The sequence below is a fragment of the Dipodomys spectabilis genome, unplaced genomic scaffold (genome assembly GCF_019054845.1).
Source record: "Dipodomys spectabilis isolate Male_0828 unplaced genomic scaffold, ASM1905484v1 ptg000089l, whole genome shotgun sequence".
In the NCBI taxonomy this organism is placed as follows: domain Eukaryota; kingdom Metazoa; phylum Chordata; class Mammalia; order Rodentia; family Heteromyidae; genus Dipodomys; species Dipodomys spectabilis.
In genome coordinates this window covers 14,752,834-14,774,796 of record NW_024870766.1, presented here as the reverse complement: position 1 = coordinate 14,774,796, position 21,963 = coordinate 14,752,834, and the positions used below count along the sequence as shown (strand labels likewise).

The window sequence follows — 21,963 nt, the reverse complement described above, 5'->3', positions numbered from 1 at the left end:
GTAAGAATTCAAATTTTGATGAACAAACAAGTATTTTAAGATGGTAGTCACATTGCTTGTCATTTTTGAAGTCCTGTGAAAATCATTTGGCTTTGCGTTTTAAACAGAGAACAATTTGAAACTTTAAAACAATACTAAATCCATTTTTTTGTTTGTATCAAGAACTCCATAATGTGAAGCTTAAGATGGTAGGGCATGCCTGTAAGCCCAACACTCAGAAGACAAGTGTAGGATGGTGAGTTTAAGGACAGACTGGCCTTGCATAGTGAGACCCTGTCTACAAAAAAAAAAATTCTAATGTTAGGGCAAGGGCTATATAAGTCATAGGTAGAGTATTTGTCTAGGATGTATAAGACCCCAAATTTAATATCTCAGCCAAAAGCAGTGAGTGGAAGGAGGGAGAAGAATATCTATGTATTAAAGAAATTCCTGTGACTTTATGTGAGAAAGCCTAATAATTCTTTAGTACAACTTGCTTTGCACTAGATATTGATCTGTGAAATCCAGTTTAAAAAAAGTCTAGTCTTGGCCAGGCACTGATGGCTCACACCTGTAATCCGTAGGTATTCAGGAGGTTAAGCACTTGGAAGTCACCTTGGGCTGGAAAGTCCATGAGACTTATCTGCAGTTAACCATCAAAAAATTAGAAATGGAGCTGTGACTCAAGTGGTAGAGCATTAGCTTTGAGCAAGCCCAGCACACACACACACACACACACACACACACACACACACGCACGCACGCACGCACGCACGCACACGCACAGAGCACTAGCTTTGAGCAAGCCCAGCACACACACACCACCCACCATACACATTCTCTCTCCCGCTCCTTCTCCCTCCCTCCCTCTCTTTCCATTTCCATCTCTCCCCCCTCTCTTCTCCCTCCTTCTCTTTCTCTCTCTCTCCAGTCTTTGCTTTCAGGTTTGTAGTATAGTGGAGAGTCAGGCCAGATTTCCTAAATCATAGTAGAATGGTGTATTACAGACTCACTGCAGTGGGTTGAGAAGCAGTTTAAAGAGGAAATGTTTAAGAAAGGCTTTCCAAAGGAAATAACACTTCCAGAGTTTTATTAACTTACCAACAAGACCAAAATTGTGAAGCTTTTGTGTTAAGGCATGGAAGGTGGCTGGTGGTGACAGTGGCAATTCTATAAGGCTGAAGTATTACACTTTAATGAGAAAATAAAAAGAAGCTAGGAAATCAGACAAGCAGCATTTAAAATATTTCATAACTAACCCGAGGAAATGGTAATTGACAGATCCATTAAAACATTCTTTTAGTATGAGACTGAAATGATTATTCTTACAGAATACACATGCGTGACTTTTTCCAAATGTATCACACTGATCTATGCCTCCTGATTAGATGGAATTAAGACATGAGCCACCACCCTCAGCAATAAAGTATTAATTCTTGGTTCAGTGCTGTTCTCGTATATTCTAGACACCATGTGCTTTCCAATAAGGTTCTTAGTTCATTACAGCATGGTAAGAAATAGAGGGGTTCCCCCCTGCTAAATTTCTAGGACAGCTTTACAAAAGCTGTGATCCGGTGATCAGGAATTTAAAACAATATTTTATGTAGACATTTTCTGTTTTATCTAATTAAGTGAACTTTGGTGCTATCAAAGTTCTTTTTTTGTTGTTGTTGTTGGTCATGGGGCTTGAACTCTGGGCTTGGGCGCTGTCCCTGCGCTCTTCAGCTCAAGGCGAGCGCTTTACCGCTTGAGCCACAGCACCACTTCCGGTTTTTTAGTAGTTTTTATTGGAGAAAAGAGTCTCATGGAATTTCCTGCCCGGGCTGGCTTTGAAACGTGATCCTCAGATCTCATCCTCCTGAGTAGCTAGGATTACAGGCGTGAGCCACTGGCACCCGGCCTCAAAGTTCTTTTTTACAGGCAAAATAATAAATGTTGGGGCTGGGAAGGTGGCTCAGTGGTAGAGCTCTTGCCTTGCATGCTCAAGGCCCTGGGTTCGATTCCTCAGCACCACATAAGCAAAAAGAAAAAAGCCGGAAGTGGCGCTGTGGCTCAAGTGGTAGAGCGCTAGCCTTGAGCTGAAGAGCTGAGGGACAGCGCCCAGGCCCAGAGTTCAGGCCCCACGACCGGACCAAAAAAAAAAATAAATAAATGTACAAACAGTGCTACTATGTAGTTGTTAGCAGACCAGACCAGACCATTCTGTGGTTGATTGATTTTATTCAGTATAAAAGCATTTAGTATTCTCAGGGCATGACAAATAGACATCTCAGTAATTTTTTTGTTCACAGTTAATATTAGTAAGGGAAGTAAAGATATAAGATATAATTTCTTTTAGTAACAAGAACTTAGAAAGGAAAGATTATTTTGGATGGGGAGAATCTGAAGCTTCCTTAGAGCGTCTTAAAAATGGATAATATTTGAAAGTATTTGAGTATAATGACCACTAAAAAGCAAAGAAAACATAGCCAGAGATGTAGAAAGATGTATATCATGGGGCTTCTTTTTTTTAGGTAAAATCTTGGGAAGTATCAATTAATGATATTTTGTTGTTCTGCCAGTTACCCACTGCTGATATAAAGTGTTTCCATGTCCATACAGTTGTATTATTCTGGTGTTTCATGAAATGGAAAAGTGATTTAGAGCAGGTTTTGTTTTTCCATTTTGTTCCTTATACCCCTTTTCATTTGTTTATTTATGCCAGTAGGTTTCTCACAGTCTGGTTTTGCTTTCTCTTGCTATTTAACCATGATCTTTCCTTACCCCCAACTTATTTTTCTTTTGAAGTACATTCTTTTTCTTCCCTAATTCATTCCTTAATTTCTTATGATAAATCACTAAGCAACTTTCTGAAGAGTATATGATGTTGTCAGCCTATACATCAAGTAAAAGGAATCAGAATTGTTGAGAATCAGGCCTGTGAATGTGGCTTGGTGGGAGACTGCTCACTTTGCATGCATGAAGCCCTGGCCTGGGTTCCTTAGTACTATACTATATAAAAAACCAGAAGTGGCTCTGTGGCTCACTTGGTAGAGTGCTAGCCTTGAGCAGAAGAAGCTCAGGGATGAAAGGATCCATCATATCCATCTCAGGGGACCATGCGGAGGCAGGCAGGCACAGGAGAAAGATTCTTACAAGGCTTATTAGAGTAGCCATATTTCTCCCAGAGAGAGAGCACATGGCAGCCTCCACTATCTAGGTAGCAGAAGGGTCTGAGGGGTGGGTAGGAAGTGAGGTGGATGGGAGGTCAGGTGCGTCTGGGCGGAGAGAGAGGGGCCAGCTATATGGTGGGAACTCCAGGGCAAGGAGGAGCTCAGGTCTGGGTGGAGCTGAGGTCAAAGTGAGGTCAAAGGCAGGCATAATTCTTACAAGGCACCATGCCCAGGAATGAGTAAAAGCCCCAGAACTGGCACAGAGAGAGAGAGAGAGAGAGAGAGGAGAGGGGAGAGAGAGAGAAATATCCATTCCCTCAAGTCAGTCAGTCAGTACTTGTAATGACTTCTAATGTAGAACCTGAACACCTTATGCTGGTTGTTTTCAAGGCTAGGTCACAGCAGCATCACCTAAGCTAAGAATTAAAACTCTCATATTTTATCTCAAATCCTGAATAGAAGCTCTCAGGATAGAGCCCAGTAGTTTAGCCTTCCAGGTAATTCCAAAGCCAGCTCAAATTTGATGCACAAGCTATATAACAGCTCTAGTCAGATAAAATTGACCCAGAATATGTGAATATTATGAACTTGAGGTAGCAAATAACATCTGAGTTTCAGTAATATTAGTAAATATTTATTGAGCCATTTTATGTACTAATCTCTTCTTACAGAGGTTGTGACAGGTTTTAAATGTGTTCATTGTCTATATAACTGGAAAGCTAAAAATTCGGAATTTTAATTTAGATGGCTGAAGTGTAGAGGGGATTTTTTTTTTTTTTTTGGTAGGGAATAGCTGTCTACTTGAAAATTAACTTTTAGTATAGTTTGGTAGAATTTCCTTGCTATTGATTTTTTTAAATTTATGTATTATACAGGTCCTGGGCTTGAACTCAGGACTTGGGGCACTGTCTTTGACCTTTTTTTGCTCAAGGTGAGCATTCTACTACTTGAGTCCTAGCTTTGCTTCTGGCTTTTGGGCTCATGGACTTTCTTGTCCAGACTGGATTTGAACCATATTCCTTAGATCTTAGTCTCTTGAGTAGCTAGAATTACAGGCATATGCCACTATCACATCTGGCATTTGCTGTTGATTTTTTTTTTTTTTTTTGTCTTTTCTTTTTTGGTATTGGGGATCGAACCCAGGACGTTGCACTTGCTAGAGAAGCGCTTTGCCACTGAGCTACATCCCAGCCCTTTGCTGTTGATTTTTTTAAGTACAAAACAAAAGTCATAATGTATTGTACAAACTGTCTTATCTGATGAAAATATTTTAAGGTGTATTCATAATATTTTTAATTGATATATGGTACTTAAATCTGGTACAGTATGACATTTCCATACATATATACAATAAATAAGGGCTAAGAATACTATGTAAATAAGCTTTTGTCTAATTTTTTAAAAATACAAACATAAAATTCTTAGTTGTTTAAATACCAGTGTCACAAATAGCAAAAATAAAATGATGATAAAGTCAGTTATCAGATTTTTTTTTATAAGTTATTGACTAGTAGCCAGAATGTTTTCAGTGTTTTTAATCCTGAAGAAAAGTAGATGGCTTTGAAATTAAATTTTAGCAGTGTATTTGAGTAGGCTTTAACAATTCACAATGCCGACTTTCAGTTCTTCTGAAAGCAGGAAGTATATTACTGACACACAGAAATATTCCAGCCCAAAGAACATCCCTACTGCCATATGTGGTAAGAATTTGTCACTAACCCACAAACCACTTCTGTAATGCAGTGAACAAGCAGAATTGGTCTTTGTTGGACATTTCTAATCCAATATGAAAGGACTTTGTTTTACAGTGTTTTATAAGTAATCATTAGCTTATGTCTTGGAGAAAGCTTTCACATCATGGATGTTCATAGTTTATTAAGAAAAGGAATAATGAAACTTGTGCTCTTTATCATGATTTTTAAAGTCAGGTATTTACTCCACTAAAACACAAGTTACTTGAGTAAATGAAAGAGTTAAGTATGCATACTCATTTATTAATGGTATCTTTATATGAAATTAATTATAGTTTTTTCCTTTGCTGCTTATTTGGAAGAAATATTACTCTTACGTTTGCATTTATGCTAAAAAGAAATGACCCTTAGGGTTAATTATTAAAGGATAATTAACAGCTTAGAAAAACAGGAGAATTAGTTTTGAGGAATTAGGTCAGCAGAATTCAGTGAAGAGCTATTTGTAAATCATTAACATTTTGAAAATATCAATGTTTTTCTAAACTTGATTTTTTTTTTTATATTTTAAGCGATTAAGAAGATTGTCTACCAAATATAGAACAGAAAAGATTTATCCCACAGCCACTGGAGAAAAAGAAGAAAATGTTAAAAAGAACAGATATAAGGACATACTGCCATGTAAGTTTAAATACCTTTGATAGAACAAATAGGAATACTAATTAGCATTTTTATAACCAAACCAGCTTTATTCTTTCTGAATGTGATTTATAATCTTTTTCTCAAGGTACACTACAAAATAATAATTTATAATTGTGCTTCTTGCTTTTCGTTATGATAGTTGTTTTAGTTTGTCTTATGTAAACATCACAGTTGCTCTAATGATTATTTTTGAGTATCAGAATTCCAAGAGAAATATTTTTGTAGACTTTTGTTCAAAGAAATTATTTCGTTAAAAAATAAAACAATATAAAATATTGTTTTTATAAAATGGTAAGAACACTGATTTGTCCATTACCTGTTAACAAAAGAACCTTGATTACTTGTGTATGAAAATGGATCATAAATGACTCAAAACACCATTATGGGGGCTGGGAAGGTGGCTCAGTGGTAGAGCGCTTGCCTTGCATGCATGAGGCCCTGGGTTCGATTCCTCAGCACCACATAAGCAAAAAGAAAAAAAAAAAAAAAAGCCGGGGGGGGGGGGGGGGAAACACCATTATGTCTGCTATTCTCAGTTGTCTAAATATGTACCTCTAAGCATGTCTTAGATTGATAATATTATGTTTCAAGAATATTAGTTATATTTTTAGATATTATAGTTTTCTGGTAAAGTGACTTTGAATAAGTGACCCCGTTTATAAAATGAAAATTTTGTTTTGTGCCTACTGTGTTAAGCTGCCAATTGTCTTTCTCTTTCCCTTCAAGTATCTTAAAATTCCTACATTCTATGACATTAATTCCTTAATTAACTATTGCCATTATTAAAACTTCTGTCTAAAACAGCCTGGATATGGTTTTCAGTGACTTTGTAATGCTAGATTCAGTGCTGGCTTTTTGTTTGTTTGTTTTGATTTTTCTCGGCGTTTTAATTAACTTTTGATGCCAATGACCAGTTCCAAGTTGAAATCCAATAACTCTTTCAGTCATAGCCTCTGTCTTGTTTTCTTACCTCTGTTCCTCACTAGTTTTTTGCCTAGATTGAATCCTTCATCGTTCTGTTATTTTTGTCGCACATTATTCTTGGCTGTAGGATGTGTGGATGGCCAGTGTTAACAAAATTAACAGGTGTAAAGCTGGGAAGGTGGCTCAGTGGTAGAGTGCTTGCCTTGCATGCATGAGTCCCTAGGTTGGATTCCTCAGTACCACATAAGCAGAAAAAGCTGGAAGTGGTGCTGTGGCTCAAGTGGTAGATTGCTGGCCTTGATCTGAAGAGCTCAAGGTAGCCCAGAGTTCAGGCCCCACCACCAACCAAAAAAAAACCCACAAAAAACAAAACAATTAACAAACCATTAGGTATACTGTAATAGTGAAGAATTCTGCCTGCAGACAATCAACTACTGACTTCATCAGTTGGTAGCTATAAGAACTTGAACTCTATTTCTGTGGCTATTTTATTGTTTGTAACATAGAGATAACAGTAATACTTATTATGATTTTTTGTTGTTGTTGGGTTTTTTTGGGTCCGGTTGTGGGGCTTGAACTCTGGGCATGGGCGCTGTCCCTCAGCTCTTCAGCACAAGGCTAGCACTCTACCACTTGAGCCACAGTGCCACTTCAGGCTTTTTTCTTTTTGCTTATGTGGTGCTGAGGAATCAAACCCAGGGCCTCGTGCATGCAAGGCAAGCGCTCTACCACTGAGCCACCTTCCCAGCCCTTATTATGTTTTTGAGTGTTATATCAGTCTAAGCTTTTCCTAGTAACCTAGCATAGTAGCCATTCAGCAAGCTTTTAAAAAACATACCCAGATTTCCTTACAAAAGTTACTTCGGTTTGTTCAGGCTGCTATAACAAAAACGTTATAAACTTTGTAGTTTATAAACAATACAAATATATGTCTTGCCATTTAAGAGGCTAGGATGTACAAGATTAGGGACCCCAGCTTCTTTGGACTCTAGTAAAGGCTAACACCTGGGTTCTTAGATGGTGATTTCTCACTGTTCTCATGAAATAAGGTTAAACAAGCTTCTTTGGGCTTTTTTTTTTTTTTTTTTTTTTTTTATAATGACAGCTATGTCAGTCACCAGAGCATGCCTCTTAATACTATTTCATCGGGAATCAGTTTATATATATGAGAGGTATATAGGTATATAGACATTTGGACTGTATCAGTTGCATACCTCAGAGTAGAGACTAGTATGGTATAAGGACAGTTTATTTTTTTTTTATTGTCAAGGTGATATACAGAGGGGTTACAGTTCCATAAGTAAGGTAGTGAGTGTATTTCTTGTTAAAACCCCCTCTCTTATTTCTTTCTGTCATGGACAGTTTTTATTAAGATAATCTTACTGTGTTCCCTTAGTTGATGCACATACTCAGAGATAATCTCTCTACTTCTTTGACTTTCATGTAGGGAATTACAAAAACCACAAGGTTTCTTTTTTTAATTTTAATTTTAATTTTTTGGGTCCAGTCGTGGGGCCTGAACTCTGGGTCTGGATGCTGTCCCTCAGCTCTTCAGCTCAAGGCTAGCACTCTACCACTTGAGCCACAGCGCCACTTCCAGCTTTTTTTTTCCTGCTTATGTGGTGCTGAGGAATTGAACCCGGGGCCTCAAGCATGCAAGGCGAGTGCTCTACCACTGAGCCACCTTCCCAGCCCCCAAACCACAAGGTTTCTGTTTTCATAAGTTTGATTCATTTTACCAAAAGCTGGGCTCCTGTAGCTCATACTGGTAATCCTAGCAGGATACTGAGATCTGAGAAGGTTCAAAGCCAGCCTGAACGGGGAAATTCTCTGAGACTTTTATTTCCAGTTAACTACTCAAAAGCTGAAAGTAGAGCTGTGGTTCAGGTGGTAGCTCAAGTGTACTTGAGCACAAAAGCTCAGAGACAATGACTAGATGCTGAGTTCAAGGCCCAGGCTCTGTGCTCACGTATGTGTACACACACACACACACACACACACACACACACTCTCACACACACACAGCTTTGCACATATATTATGTTCTGGTGATGCAAAAACAAATTGGCAAAAATCCCTGCCTTTTTTCAGAGATCACAATCTAGGTGATAGAGAACACATACAGATTAACATTTATAGTCTGTCTTGTTATGATTAATACTAATACGAATATAATGGAAGGGATAAGGGCCAGAGAAATTGTGATAGAAAGGAAGCTTTGATTTTTTTAACAGAGGTAGAGAAGGAAGGTTAGTGGCAGTGCTCATAAACTGGTTCTGAAAAATAAGGTTCTTTATATTGTTTGGTAATTTTTATAATAAATGGAAATTTTACCATAATCATCTTTTTGTTGTTGATGTTTTTTGGTTTGTTTTTGAAGTGAGGCCTGCCCTATATTGTCTATGCAGGTCTTATCTTTGTCTTTCTTGCTTCAACCTCTTGAGAGCTGAAATTTACAAGCTTGTGTGACCATGCCCAGTAATACTGTTTAGTATGTCCAGTATATTGGAGGCAAGTCCCAGAACTGGGAAATGTCTATACATTATTAGGTCTAAAACTGAGCTTGGAAGTGGTGCTGTGGCTCAAGTGGTAGAGCGCTCGCCTTGAGCTGAAGAGCTGAGGGACAGTGCCCAGGCCCAGAGTTCAAGTCCCATGACCAACAAAAACAACAACAAAAAAAACTGAGCTAACCTTTACAAATGGTAAATAGGGGATTTTCAGCATACTCTAATGTTAATTTTAATTATAGTGATTCTTTCTGCTTATAGAATTAATAGCTTCCTATTTGCTTGACAACAGTATTTATGATTTTTTACAATTTTTTATTATGTTTAAGCGATTACATAAATTTCACAGTATTGGTATGATTTTTATTTTATTGATATAGTTTGTTAGTGTTCATGAGGAAAGTTAAGGTACAGATTTTCTATGCCTCTTATGTAGCCATTTTTGGTTTTATCTCTTTGGAGTCAAGCTCTAGGGCAGTTGTATTGATAGGAGAAGCATGGAAGGAAACTACTGCTTTTATTTCCTTTATATTTAATTTCATTAGATTCGTTTTTAAGCTTAATAAGAGTGCCAAAAATATTAAAGTATAATGTTAGAAATTGCCCTACAAATACCTAGACTTCATTTTTATTAACTTTTATTTGTGTGTGTGTGTGTGTGTGCGCGCGTGCGTGCGTGCGCGCCAGTTTCAGGCCTTGAACGTAGGGCCTAGGCACAGTCCCTGAGCTTTTTTGTTCAAGGGTAGTAGTCTAACACTGGAGCCATGCTCCACTTTTGCTGCCCAGACTGTCTCTGAACCACCTCATAGCTCAGCCTCCTGAGTAGTGAGGCTTGTAGGAGTTAGCTACCAGTGTCCAGTCTTTATTTTTTTAACTAACATTTTTAACTATCTTAGCTTTATTTATTATGCTTCATCAGAAAACACTTAAATGCCAGTGAAACATAATTTTTGAAATTTTTTTCTTGTAGTTGATCATAGCCGAGTTAAGTTGACTTTGAAAACTCCTTCTCAAGATTCAGACTATATTAATGCAAATTTTATTAAGGTATGTATTAATGTTGCATGGTATTCCTTTATCATTCTTAATGTCTTATGTATGTTTTAATAATATCCTTTAAGTTCCCTGGACATGGTATCAGCCGGAAAAGTACTAAAAATAAAAGAATTGACCCTTTGTTCATTTTTCATAATTCCTTAGAAATTGTTGGTACTAGGATTACTAGGTAAAATCGGTTTAAAATTATAGAACATTAACTTTAAAAATTTAAAAACTTGTAATTGTTACTGTTTTTAAGTGACAGCAAAATTTAACATAGTCTTTTCTTGTATGCCAGTTCTGGGGCTTGAACTCAGGACCTGGGCATTGTCCCTAGGCTTGTAGTGGTCTGTCACTTGACGTAGTTGCACTTCTAGCTTTTTGGTGGTTAATAGGAGATAAGAATAACACAGATTTTCAGCTGGGCTTGGTGGCTCACGCCTGTAATCTGAACTACTCAGGAGGCTGAGATCTGAGGATTGTGGTTCAAAGCCAGCTCAGGCAGGAAACGCCGTGAAACTCTGATCTCCAATAATGCACTCATAAAACTGAAAGTGGTGCTGTGACTCAAGTGGTAGAGCGCTCTCTTGAGCTGTAGAGCTGAGGGACAGCACCCAGGCCCAGAGTTCAAAATGCCCCATGACCAACCAAAAAAAAAACCAACAGATTTTCATGAGCAATCCTGTTTAGAACTGTAATCCTCAGATCTCTTCCTTCTGAGTGGCTTGGATTATAGATGTAAACCACTGGTGCATGGCAACATAGTCTTTTTTAGGTAGCTTTGGTTCTCTTTGGTCAAAAGTAGTCAAGTGATTTTTTTTGCTTGTTTGCTATTTTAGTTTTGAGAAAGAACTGTACAGTTTAGGTTGCCTTCAGCTCCTGATTCTCCTGCTTCAGTTTCTTCCTCATTAAATAATTTAAAAATAACTATCAGTAGAGATGCAAACTGTTACTTGAGTTTAAATATAAAGACTTATTTTATAACTAGTGTAAGTCTGGTACACGCAGAAAAGGTCAAAAGCTATTTACATATGACCATATAAGATAAATGAACCCCAAGATAGAGACACAAGTGCTTTTTTCTTCCTTGCTATTGTTTTTAACATACGTATTTAAAGTGTACTATGTAAATTTTTTTTGTTGTTGTTTCTCTTGTATGTTCTTCCCCCACAGTATATCCCTGTTTTCACTGTATTTGATGTCAGTGCCCTGCATCTTGTATATACATTTTTCTAATTTGGGGAGGGGAAGGGAAATAACAAAATACTGAAAATAGGATATAGGTTGAATCATTGTAACAATGAGATGTACAAGACACTATGTGAAAACCAGTTTTATAACTTGCAGGGGAGGGAAGAATTGGGGAGGTGAGGAGGGAAGGGATGGTAGGGGAAAAACAAAGGAGGAGGTAACAATGCTCAATAGGAAATGTACTTATTAACCTTACTCATGTAATTGTAACCTCTCTGTACAGTATTTTTACAATAAAAAAATATAAAGACTTATTTTAATATAATTAAAAGGCTTTTTAATAAAAGGTTATTTTAATTTTAGTATTTCTAATTATATAACTAACATTTTAAATTGTTAAATTTAACATTTTAAATTGTTAAATTTAACATTTTAAATTGTTAAATTTATATATGGTATTTTTGATATTTTAGTAAGTTATCTTGTCAACAAAACTTAGTAAGACTTTATGCAGTATAATTTTACTGCCTTTGTCAACAGTGGATAGTCATGGTTTGAAATAAAATTTTCATTTATCAGTTTTATGATTGCAGTAAAAACTAAAATTAATAGAACATAAACTAATAAATAGTATATTTGTGCTCTCAGATGTTGTCATTGTTGGTTGGTTTGGGGGGTTTTTGAGCATGTACTAGAAATTCTGTTTTTTAATTGTACTTCAGGACATTGATTTGTTGTATGATGCACTTATGTGGTAGTTTTATTTTAGTCAACTATTTCCTATTTGATCTATTCTTGAGTTTATTATTTAAGACGTATTTAGTAGATATTAAATGAACTTTTTTTTGTCAGTTGTGGGGCTTGAGCATCTTTCCTGGGCTCTTTTGCTCAAGGCTAGAGCTCTACCACTTTGAGCCACAGCTCTACTTCTGGTTTTTGAGTGGTTAATTGGAAATAAGAGTCTCGGGATTTTTCTTTCTTGGCTGGCTTTGAAACTGTCATCTTCAAATCTCAGCCTCCGGAGTAGTTAGAATCACAGGCATGAACCACTGGCGCCTAACTAAATGAACTTTTAAATTGAATTAACTGAGGTAGCCATGGAAGAAACCAGCCAAGATAGTTTCAGTTCTGATTTTACAACTGAGTCATGCTTTCTATTACTGCTAAGGTAGCTTTGTTTATTAAGAATTAAGGCATTAGTTTTTAATTCTTAGGTAAGTAATTTTTAATAAGTAAGGAATGGTTTTTAATGATCAGTTTCTTTATAGCCTATCTAATAAATACACAGCAGCAGCAGTGGTTACCAGAAAGCTGAAATGAATTGGATATGTTTTTGCTGTATTGTTATGAACTATAAAGAAAACTTAGAAAACTTTTAGGTGAAACATTATTACTAATAAAGTTTGAAACTTTAAATTTTGGTTGTGAATTTTTTTTATAATCATAATAAATGTGAAATTTACTTTTAATTATTTTAGGGTGTCTATGGGCCAAAAGCATATGTGGCAACCCAAGGACCTTTAGCGAATACCGTGATAGATTTTTGGAGGATGATATGGGAATACAATGTTGTAGTAAGTCATTTATATTTTAAAATTAATTTTGACATAGAATGTTTTACTAACTAAAGAATGAGAGAATTTTTTAGCCATAATAGCATGTTTGATTATAACAAATATTTAGGGAAAAAAGAACTAATTTCCAGGAATGTGTCTCATATTTTCATGAATTACTCTATGTGCTTACGCATGTTTCCTGGGAAAGAGAGACTCAATATTAAACAGTCATGTCCTGGTCTGTTCACCAGACATTTTTGAGTCTTTCCCAGGAAACATGCGTAAGCACATAACTATAAATTGTTAACATAAAGTGTGAGAGAAACTAGGATTTGTCTCTCCCTATCTACCCCCTAACTAAAATTCATCAGTTAATAACATATTAAGCTATTGGCATCAGTTTCTTCTTCTTCTTTGAGGTGAAGGAAAATAGTGTGCCAGTAGGTTTGGAAGCAGGGAAATATGATTTAGGATAACTGCAAATAGCCACCTTTGTCAACTGTGTATCACCCTTGAATCTAAAACATTTGATTGCTGATTGTTGGGAGTGTGAATGAAGAAATCCAGGAATAAAGAACTCTCATTGGTCTTTATGAGCTTTGCAATAGGATTTTTCTGTGTAATTAAAATGATTCTAAAGCACTGGCACCCTCTGTTATCTCAGGTGGTAGAGTTTTGTTGTTGTTTTTCGGTTTTTTGTTTTTTGTTTTTTTGGTTGTTGGTCATCCGGAGTAAGGCTTAAACTCAAGACTACATGCTTTCAGTGGCCTGTTTTTCTTGTCCTCTGCCACTGTAAGCTAAAGCTCCCCTTCTAGTTTTTAGGTGGTTCATTGGAGATAGGAATCTCATGACCTTTCCTGCCTGGTCTGGCTTTGTTTGAACCATGATCCTCGGATCTCAGCTTCCTGAGTAGCTAGGATTACAGGTGTGACCCACCAGTGTCCTGGCAATAGTGTTATTTTATATGAGATTTTAAACAAGAATAAATAATAAATTGGATGGTGGTCAGATCTTAACATCTTAACACTTCGATTTTCACAGGTGTATGCATTTTGTTAAGACTTAGAATGTTCCCTTAAGATTTAGGTATTTCATTGGAAGTAAAATTTACCTCAAGAAGAAAGTAACCATAAACGATATAAAAGTTACTGAGCTTGGCTGGGCACCAGTGGCTCATGCCTGTAATCCTAGCTACTCAGGAGGCTGAGATCTGAGGATTGCAGTTCAAAGCCAGTCGGGGCAGGAAAGTCTGTGAGACTCTTATCTCCAATAAACCACTAGAACACTGGAAGTGACACTGTAACTCAAGTAGTAGAGCGATAGCCTTGAGCTGAAGAGCTGAAGGACAGCGCCCAAGCCCAGAGTTCAAGCCCCACAACCGACCAAAAAAAATTACTGAGCTCTAGGTAGTGATATGCATGTTGAGGCAGTTAAGGGAGGGTATACTGATTTCTGCAATTTACTTTAAAATGTATTTTTTAAAAAAAGATGAGTAAAGGAGTAACTATAATAAAACAATCACTGTGAAATACTAACAGTCCTCCAACTTTTCTCCAAGTTTTAAAGTTGCCATATAAAATGTCAAAGGTGGGTGCTAGATGCTGGTGGCTTTTGTCTGTAATCCTTGTGACTCAGGAGGCTGAGATCCGAAGATTGCAATTCAAAGCCAGTCTGGACTGGAAAGTCTTTGAGACTCTTATCTCCAATGAACCAATAAAAAACCAGAAGTGGAGCTGTGACTCATCAAAGTGGTAGCTCATCAGCCTTGAGCCCAAAAGCTCAGGGACAGCCCTACCCTGCCCTGTCCCCAGGCTCTGAGTTCAAAGCCCCTGGACTTACAAAAGAAAAAACAGAAAAGAAAAAGTCAAGTCTGATGATATAGAATAACTTTTGTTTAAAAAAAAAACAGTGATAGGAAGTGGCACTGTGGTTCAAGTGGTAGAGTGCGAGCTTTGAGCTGAAGAGCTGAGGGACAATGTCCAGGCCCCAGAGTTCAAGCCGATCAAAAAAAAAAAAAAGAAATCCATACCACTACTGGGGTTTGAACTCTGGGTTTCAGTGTTCTCCTTTAATGTTTTTGCTCAAGTGGTTCTCTACCACTTAAGCTAGTTCTCTCCTTTCTACTTTTTGCTGATAAATTGGAGATAAGAGACTCCATGAGATTTGTCTGCTTGGGCTGGCTGGCTCTGAGCCTCCTGAATAGCTAGGATTGCAAGCATGAACTGTTGACCCAGCTTCAACCTTTAATTTTATTAAATTTGATTAATTTGTTGAAGTATAAAGGGGCTTTTATTTGGAAGATACGATTTTAATAGCTTCTTTAAATCACACTTTTATTTTTATTTATTTTTTATTTATTTATTTCTATTTTTTGGGGTCTGGTCGTGAGGCCTGAACTCTGGGCCTGGGTGCTGTCCCTCAGCTTTTCAGCTCAAGGCTAGCGCTCTACCTCTTGACCCACAGCTCCACTTCTGGTTTTTTTCTTTTTGCTTATGTGGTGCTGAGGAATGGAACCCAGGGCCTCATGCATGCAAGGCAAGCGCTCTACCACTAAGCCACCTTCCCAGCCCTAAATCACACTTTTAATATTAAAGGTGCTTATATCTAGAGACCAAATGCGCTTTGCCCTAAAGAGTAATTCTAGAAGTTAGCATTTTATTTAGAAAGTAAAATTGTGTTTAACAGATGTGTTCTTTATTCTGTACATCTCCTTTTTTAGATCATTGTAATGGCCTGTCGAGAGTTTGAAATGGGAAGGGTATGTATACCTATTAACTCTTTATATTTCTAGGGATAGATGTTTCTGATCATGTATTATTTAATTATATTCTGAGCCCATATGGTTGTAGGGTATGCACTTCTTTTCTTGTGTGTTCTATTTCCACTGTTATTTAATAGAAGTAACATAGTTTAAAGCATATAAACTTTTTTCTTTTTCTTTTTTTACATTTCCATAATATATTTAATAATTTAATAAACTTAATAATTGTGTATTAGTAGTCTTCAAATATTTCTTGATATTGTAAGTATAACATAAGTAGCTTAAATGTTTTGATTTACTTCCCTTTGCAAATACTGTTGCCTCTTTTTATTTGTACTTTTTTTTTTTTTTTTTGTCTGGGCCTGGGCACTGTCCCTGACCTCTTCAGCTTAAGGCAAGTGTTCTACCACTTGAACCACAGTGCAGTTTTCTGGTGGTTAATTGGAGATGAATCTCATGGACTTCTCTGCCCAGTCTGGCTTTGGACCATGATCTTCAGATCTCAGCCTCCTGAGAAGCTAGCATTACAGGCGTGAGCCATCAGTGCCGAGCTGAACCATCTTAAAGAAGGAAATTTTCTTCTTAGTTTTTTGTTTGATTTGGTTATGGCAGTGCTGGGGATCAAACCCAGGATAAAGTATTCCTGTTACTGGACGACATGATTTGTCCCCTTGCCCTGAATTTTGTAACTAATATAATTTGTAAGTGAAATTAATTTCAAACTGTTATGAGGTTCTCATTGTAGGAAATGGGACTATATTTATAATAATAGTACCTAAGTAATTAACTTTGACTTCTAAATGTGACTGATCAAGTTTAAGAAAAAAAAATTGTGGTAACTTTATTTGATGTTTTTTGTTTTTTGTTTTTTTTGGGTCCGGTTGTGGGGCCTGAACTCTGGGCCTGGGCACTGTCCCTCAGCTCTTCAGCTCAAGGCTAGCGCTCTGCCACTTGAGCCACAGCACCACTTTTGGCTTTTTTCTTTTTGCTTATGTGGTGCTGAGGAATCGAAGCCAGGGCCTCATGCATGCAAGGCAAGCACTCTACCACTGAGCCACCTTCCCAACCCTATTTGATGTTTTTTAAAATAATATGGTTCATCTGTAAACTAAAAAATGAGTAATATTGTTAAGTAATGGTATTTGGAGATTTAAATTTCAGTCAGGTAACATTCTTTTTTTTTGCTTTGGTGCTGTTTCTGAGCTTCTTTTGCTCAAGGTGAGCATGAGCTCTCTACCACTTAAGCCACAGCACCATTTCTGGCTCTTTTGAGTAGTTTATTGGCAACAAGAGTCTAATGGACTTTTCTGCTTAGGCTGGCTTTGAACTGCGATCTTCAGATCTTGGCCTCCTGAGTAGTAACATTATTAAGTTACTATTAAGATTTAGAATTTCAGTGGGCGCTGGTGACTCACGCCTATAATCCTAGCTACTCAGGAGGCTAAGATCTGAGGATCAAGGTTCAAAGCCAGCCCAGACAAGAAAGTCTGCGAGATTCTTTTCTCTAATGAATCATCAGAAAACTGGAAGTGACACTGTAGCTCAAGTGTAGAGTGCTTGCCTTGAGCTGAAGAGCTAAGGGACAACACCCAGGCCCAGAGTTCTAGCCCCATGACTGACAAAAAAATAAAAAATAAAATAAAAATAAAAGATTTAGAATTTCTATTAATGAACTTATAACATATATCAGAAGTGATAGCTTTTGATCAAAAAACAATTTATGTTGAATGTAAAATTTTTGTACCTTTTAAAGGCTTTATGATTTACAGTGCTATGATAGTGGATCAGGAACCTTTGGCCTGGTAGTATAAGTCAGTGGTAGAGTTCTTGACCACCATGCACAAGGCACTGGGATTGATCCTTAGCACTGGTACCAAAAAAATATAATAACAAAAAATTAAATTTATTGAAATGTTTGGAACCAGAATTGTTTAAGATTTTGACGTGATGGGTACACTGTATCAGGTTAGCCTCCTTACTCTAAGATATGTAATTTTCCAAACTATAACCTTTTTTCACCAACATGATGCTCACTAAATTTCACATTTTAGAACATTTCTTGACCTATAGTATATTCTTAACCTATATAGACTGAAATGAGTTAGGACTTATGAATTTATTCACTTTTTTTTGTTTTGTTTTGTTTTTGGGTCTGATCATGGGGCCTGAACTCTGGGCCTGGGCACTGTCCCTCAGCTCTTCAGCTCAAGGCTAGCACTCTACCATTTGAGCCACAGCGCCACTTCTGGCTTTTTTCTTTTTTGCTTATGTGGTGCTGAGAAATCGAACCCAGGGCCTCAGGCATGCGAGGCAAGCGCTCTACCACTGAGCCACCTTCCCAGCCCATTATTCACCTTTTTTGTGTGTGTGCTGGTCGTGGGGCTTAAACTCTGTGCCTGAGCACTGTCCCTCAGCTCTTCAGCTCAAGGCTAGTACTCTATCACTTGAGCCAGAGTGCCATTTTTGGTTTCCTGGTGGTTTATTGGAGATAGGAGTCTCACAGACTTTCTTGCCTTGGCTGTCTTTGAACCTTGATCCTTGGATCTCAGCCTCCTTAGTAGCTAGGATTACAGGCATGAGCCACCAACACCCGGCTTATTGTTGACTATTTTGACTTTGATCTTGACTTTGAATGTGAACTAATGGAAAGAACATAGAAAATGATTTATTAGCATTTTGACCAACATAGTGTTTTGTTTTGTTTTACATTAATTGCTACTTGTTTGTTTTTGTTTTTGTACTGGAAGTGGGACTTGAACTCCAGAGTTCTTCCTTGGCTGGCTGACTTGCTCATGGCTCTGAGTCTTACCTATAGTCTGGCATTGACTGGTTAATGGATAATGGAGTCTTCACAGACTTTTCTGCTCCAGTTGGCTTAGATTTGCCATCTTCCAGGTCTCAGCCTCCTGAGTAGCTATGATTCTAGGTGTGAACCACTAGTACTCAGCCAACTGTTACTAGTTTTGTACCTAAAATATAAAAACTATTGTAATAATAGTTACTGTTCATCTGAGTGAAAGATATGTCAGTGATGTACCTTTCATTTCTTACTTGAATTTTCTATAACTTGTTTTCTGTTTTGTTTCAAGATAGTAAAATTACTAGATATATGAAAAATATAGAAAACAATAATTTTCAAAATACTGTAATTTTATTTATTATAAGCTTCTAGTTAATGAGACTTGGGCATTACCTATAGTTTTAGGTTTCTGTAATATTAGTATTTACTCTTAAGATGATACATCAGATAGTTCTATGTTGTTGTCCTATGGACATTAACATCAGCTTAAAAAATCTAGAAAATGTAGAAACCTAGAAATTCATGGACTACAGTTAGATAAGAAACAAGACGTTCTAGTGTGACTATAAATAGCAATAGTTAAAATAAATGTTAAGCTGCCTGGTCAATTACAGGCTTTTCAGTTTATTGTGGTCTTGATAAAAGAAATTACATCACTTCTTAGCATCTGAATTACTTGTATTTTCTATGAAGTTTATGTCTTCATTAATTTAACATAGTTTTCTAAAATGGTAGGAATTAATATTAGAAATCAATGAATAGGGCTGGGAAGGTGGCTCAGTGGTAGAGTGCTAGACTTGCATGCATGAGGCCCTGGGTTTGACTCCTCAACACCACATAAGCAGAAAAAACTGGAAGTGGCACTGTGGCTCAAGTGGTAGAGTGCTAGCCTTGAGCTAAGAGCTGAGGAACAATGCCCAGGCCCAGAGTTCAGGCCCCACAACCAACAAAAAAAGAAAAGAAAAGAAGGAAGGAAGAAAGAAAGAAAGAGATAAATGAATATTGAATATTCTGTTTCTATGCCCATTTAAAATGAGAAGATACACATAATTATTAGGAAGATTTTGCTCTGATACCTCCCCTTGGCAAAAATAGTGAGACTATCCAACAATAACTATAAAGCAATAAAGGGTTTGAGGAGAAAGCTCAAATGGCAGAAATGCCTGCCTAGCAAGCAAAAGGCTCTGAATTCAAAACTTCAAATGCTATTTTTATCTGCCAGACTTGGGGGGGGGGGGCGTGGGGGAAGGGGACTGGGGCTTGAATTAGGGCATGGGCACTATCTCTGAGCTTTTTTATTCAAGGCTAGTGCTCTGCCACTTGAGCCACAGCTCCACTTCTGGCTTTTTGGTGGTTAATTAGAGATTTGAGTTTCATAGACTTTTCTACCCAGGTTGGTTCTGAACCTTGGGCCTAAAAATCTCAGCCTCCTGAGTAGGTAGGATTACAGACATGAACTACTAGTGCTTAGTTCAGACAATTTGAAAAAGTTTTATTTAAAGGAAAGAAAAATCTTTATCTTCTTTTTTTTTGTTTTTTGGTGGTTGTTTTTTGTTTTGTTTTGTTTTGTTTTTTGTTTTTTGGTCCGGTCGTGGAGCCTGAACTCTGGGCCTGGACGCTGTCCCTCAGCTCTTCAGCTCAAGGCTAGCACTCTACCACTTGAGCCACAGCGCCACTTCCCGTTTTTTTCTTTTTTGCTTATGTGGTGCTGAGAAATCGAACCCAGGGCCTCATGCATGCAAGGCAAGCGCTCTACCACTGAGCCACCTTCCCAGCCCAAGTTTTTAATCTTCTCTGTAGATTAGGCAAGTATCAATGAACAGTTTACACATTTAAGTTAATAAGTTTTTCATGAATAATCTTGGAAGCACACAGGATGTTACCTTTAAGAAAAGTTGAGCTGGGCGCCGGTAGCTCATGCCTGTAATCCTAGCTACTCAGGAGGCTGAGATCTGAGGATTGCTGTTCAAAGCCAGCCCGGGCAGGAATGTCTGTGAGACTCTTATTATCTCCAATAAACCACTAGAAAACCGGAAGTGGCACTGTGACTCGAGATATAGCCTCCCTTGAGCTGAAGAGCACAGGGACAGCATCCAAACCCAGAGTTCAAGTCCCACAAATAACAAGAAAAGAAGAAAGAAAGAAAAAGGAAAAAGAAAGAAAATTTGAACTGTCAGGTCTCCTAGCTTCTTGCCTGCTCATGTCAATTTTTCTGTTTTGAGGAAGAAGTAGCAAGATAAAACCCTAGGACACAAAATGTTTGTAAAAGTTTAAAACAAAACCCTGTCATATAGATTACGACCTTTTTTTTCCCCACAGAAAAAATGTGAACGCTATTGGCCTTTGTATGGAGAAGACCCCATAACATTTGCACCATTTAAAATTTCTTGTGTAAGTACCTATTTTTATATACATTAGTCAGAAAATTGACATACTAGACTGATGCACAATTAAATTGTACTATAATATGAACCTAGGTTGACATAACCCAAATATTCCATGTAGGTCTGCATGCATTTCTAGCCAATAGTAATAATGTTTGTTTTTATATAGCTTGTGTTAATAGTATGTTAGCTTTGTATTAGCTCGTGTAAATTTTGTATATTTGTAGACAATAATTTTGTGTGTATTTAAAACCAAATGGAGTAACTATGCTTTGATCTATTTGAAAATTAGTCAAAAATATTCATCTCATGTTAGATAAATGGTAAAGGCTCTTCATAACTGATGTAGAGTGAAATCAAGTAAACCTCTAAAATCTTTATTAAACCCCAAAGATGTTATATAATCATGTGTAACCCCCCTAAAAATGTTGCAATCATGTGTATAGCATACACTTGAGAACTGTCATCTTGTAAGTAAAAAAATTGATGTTTTTGGCAAATAGTTTGATACATACCTAAAGTAAATACTTTGCTAATTAATGATCTCCGGAAATGAGTTAATTTCAACTCCAAAATGAACACAGCAGAAATATGAGAAAATGAATTTAAAAAAAGAAAGATTATGAAAAATGAATAAGCAGAAAAGAAAAAAAAGTGAGCCTAAAACTAGAACAATTCTTTAGGTGATACCTTATATTTCTTTCTTTTCTTTTTTTTTGGGGGGGTCAGGTTGTGGGGCCTGAACTCTGGGCCTGGACACTGTCCCTCAGCTCTTCAGCTTAAGGCTAGCACTCTACCACTTGAGCCACAACGCCAGCGCCACTTCTGGCTTTTTTTTTTTTTCCTGCTTATGTGGTGCTGAGGAATCAAACCCAGGGCATCATGCATGCAAGGCAAGCGCTCTACCACTTAGCCACCTTCCCAGCCCCTACATTATATTTCTTAATCACTTAAAACAAATAATAGCTTATTAGCTCAACTTAAAGGAACATAATTTAGCAAATATGAAAAGTAATACACAGATGTTGGGGGGTGTCTTTGCGTGTATGGAGATATTGTTATAAGAACCTGGTTTATGAAATTATGGAGATAACAAATGTAAAAGTCTGTAGGGTAGAGGGATCTAGGAGAGTCCAGTGTTTCGGTTATAGTCCAAAGGCTAGCACCCTGGAGCCCTTAGAGGAGAGAGGTGATGTTAAATTGTAGTCTAAAAGCAGTCATTTGTAGCACCAAGAAGAACTGATGCTGCATATAGAGGTAATCTGCTGGCGAATTCTCTTG

At 37.3% G+C, this 21,963-nt stretch overlaps 1 protein-coding gene across 3 annotated transcripts in view; it reads left to right on the top strand.

Annotated features, from left to right (window-relative positions):
• The window catches only part of Ptpn12 (protein tyrosine phosphatase non-receptor type 12), a 65,020-nt gene that overhangs the window by 18,549 nt on the left and 24,508 nt on the right, over nucleotides 1–21,963 (top strand). For 2 of the 3 annotated variants that reach the window (XM_042684668.1, XM_042684666.1), the window contains exons 2-6: nucleotides 5,392–5,500; nucleotides 9,923–9,999; nucleotides 12,660–12,755; nucleotides 15,457–15,495; nucleotides 20,618–20,689. In XM_042684668.1, coding sequence (XP_042540602.1) covers nucleotides 5,392–5,500; nucleotides 9,923–9,999; nucleotides 12,660–12,755; nucleotides 15,457–15,495; nucleotides 20,618–20,689 — 393 coding nt within the window. Of the gene's footprint in view, nucleotides 1–5,391; nucleotides 5,501–9,922; nucleotides 10,000–12,659; nucleotides 12,756–15,456; nucleotides 15,496–20,617; nucleotides 20,690–21,963 lie in introns of those variants that run through there. The other variant, XM_042684667.1, reaches the window with a different exon arrangement.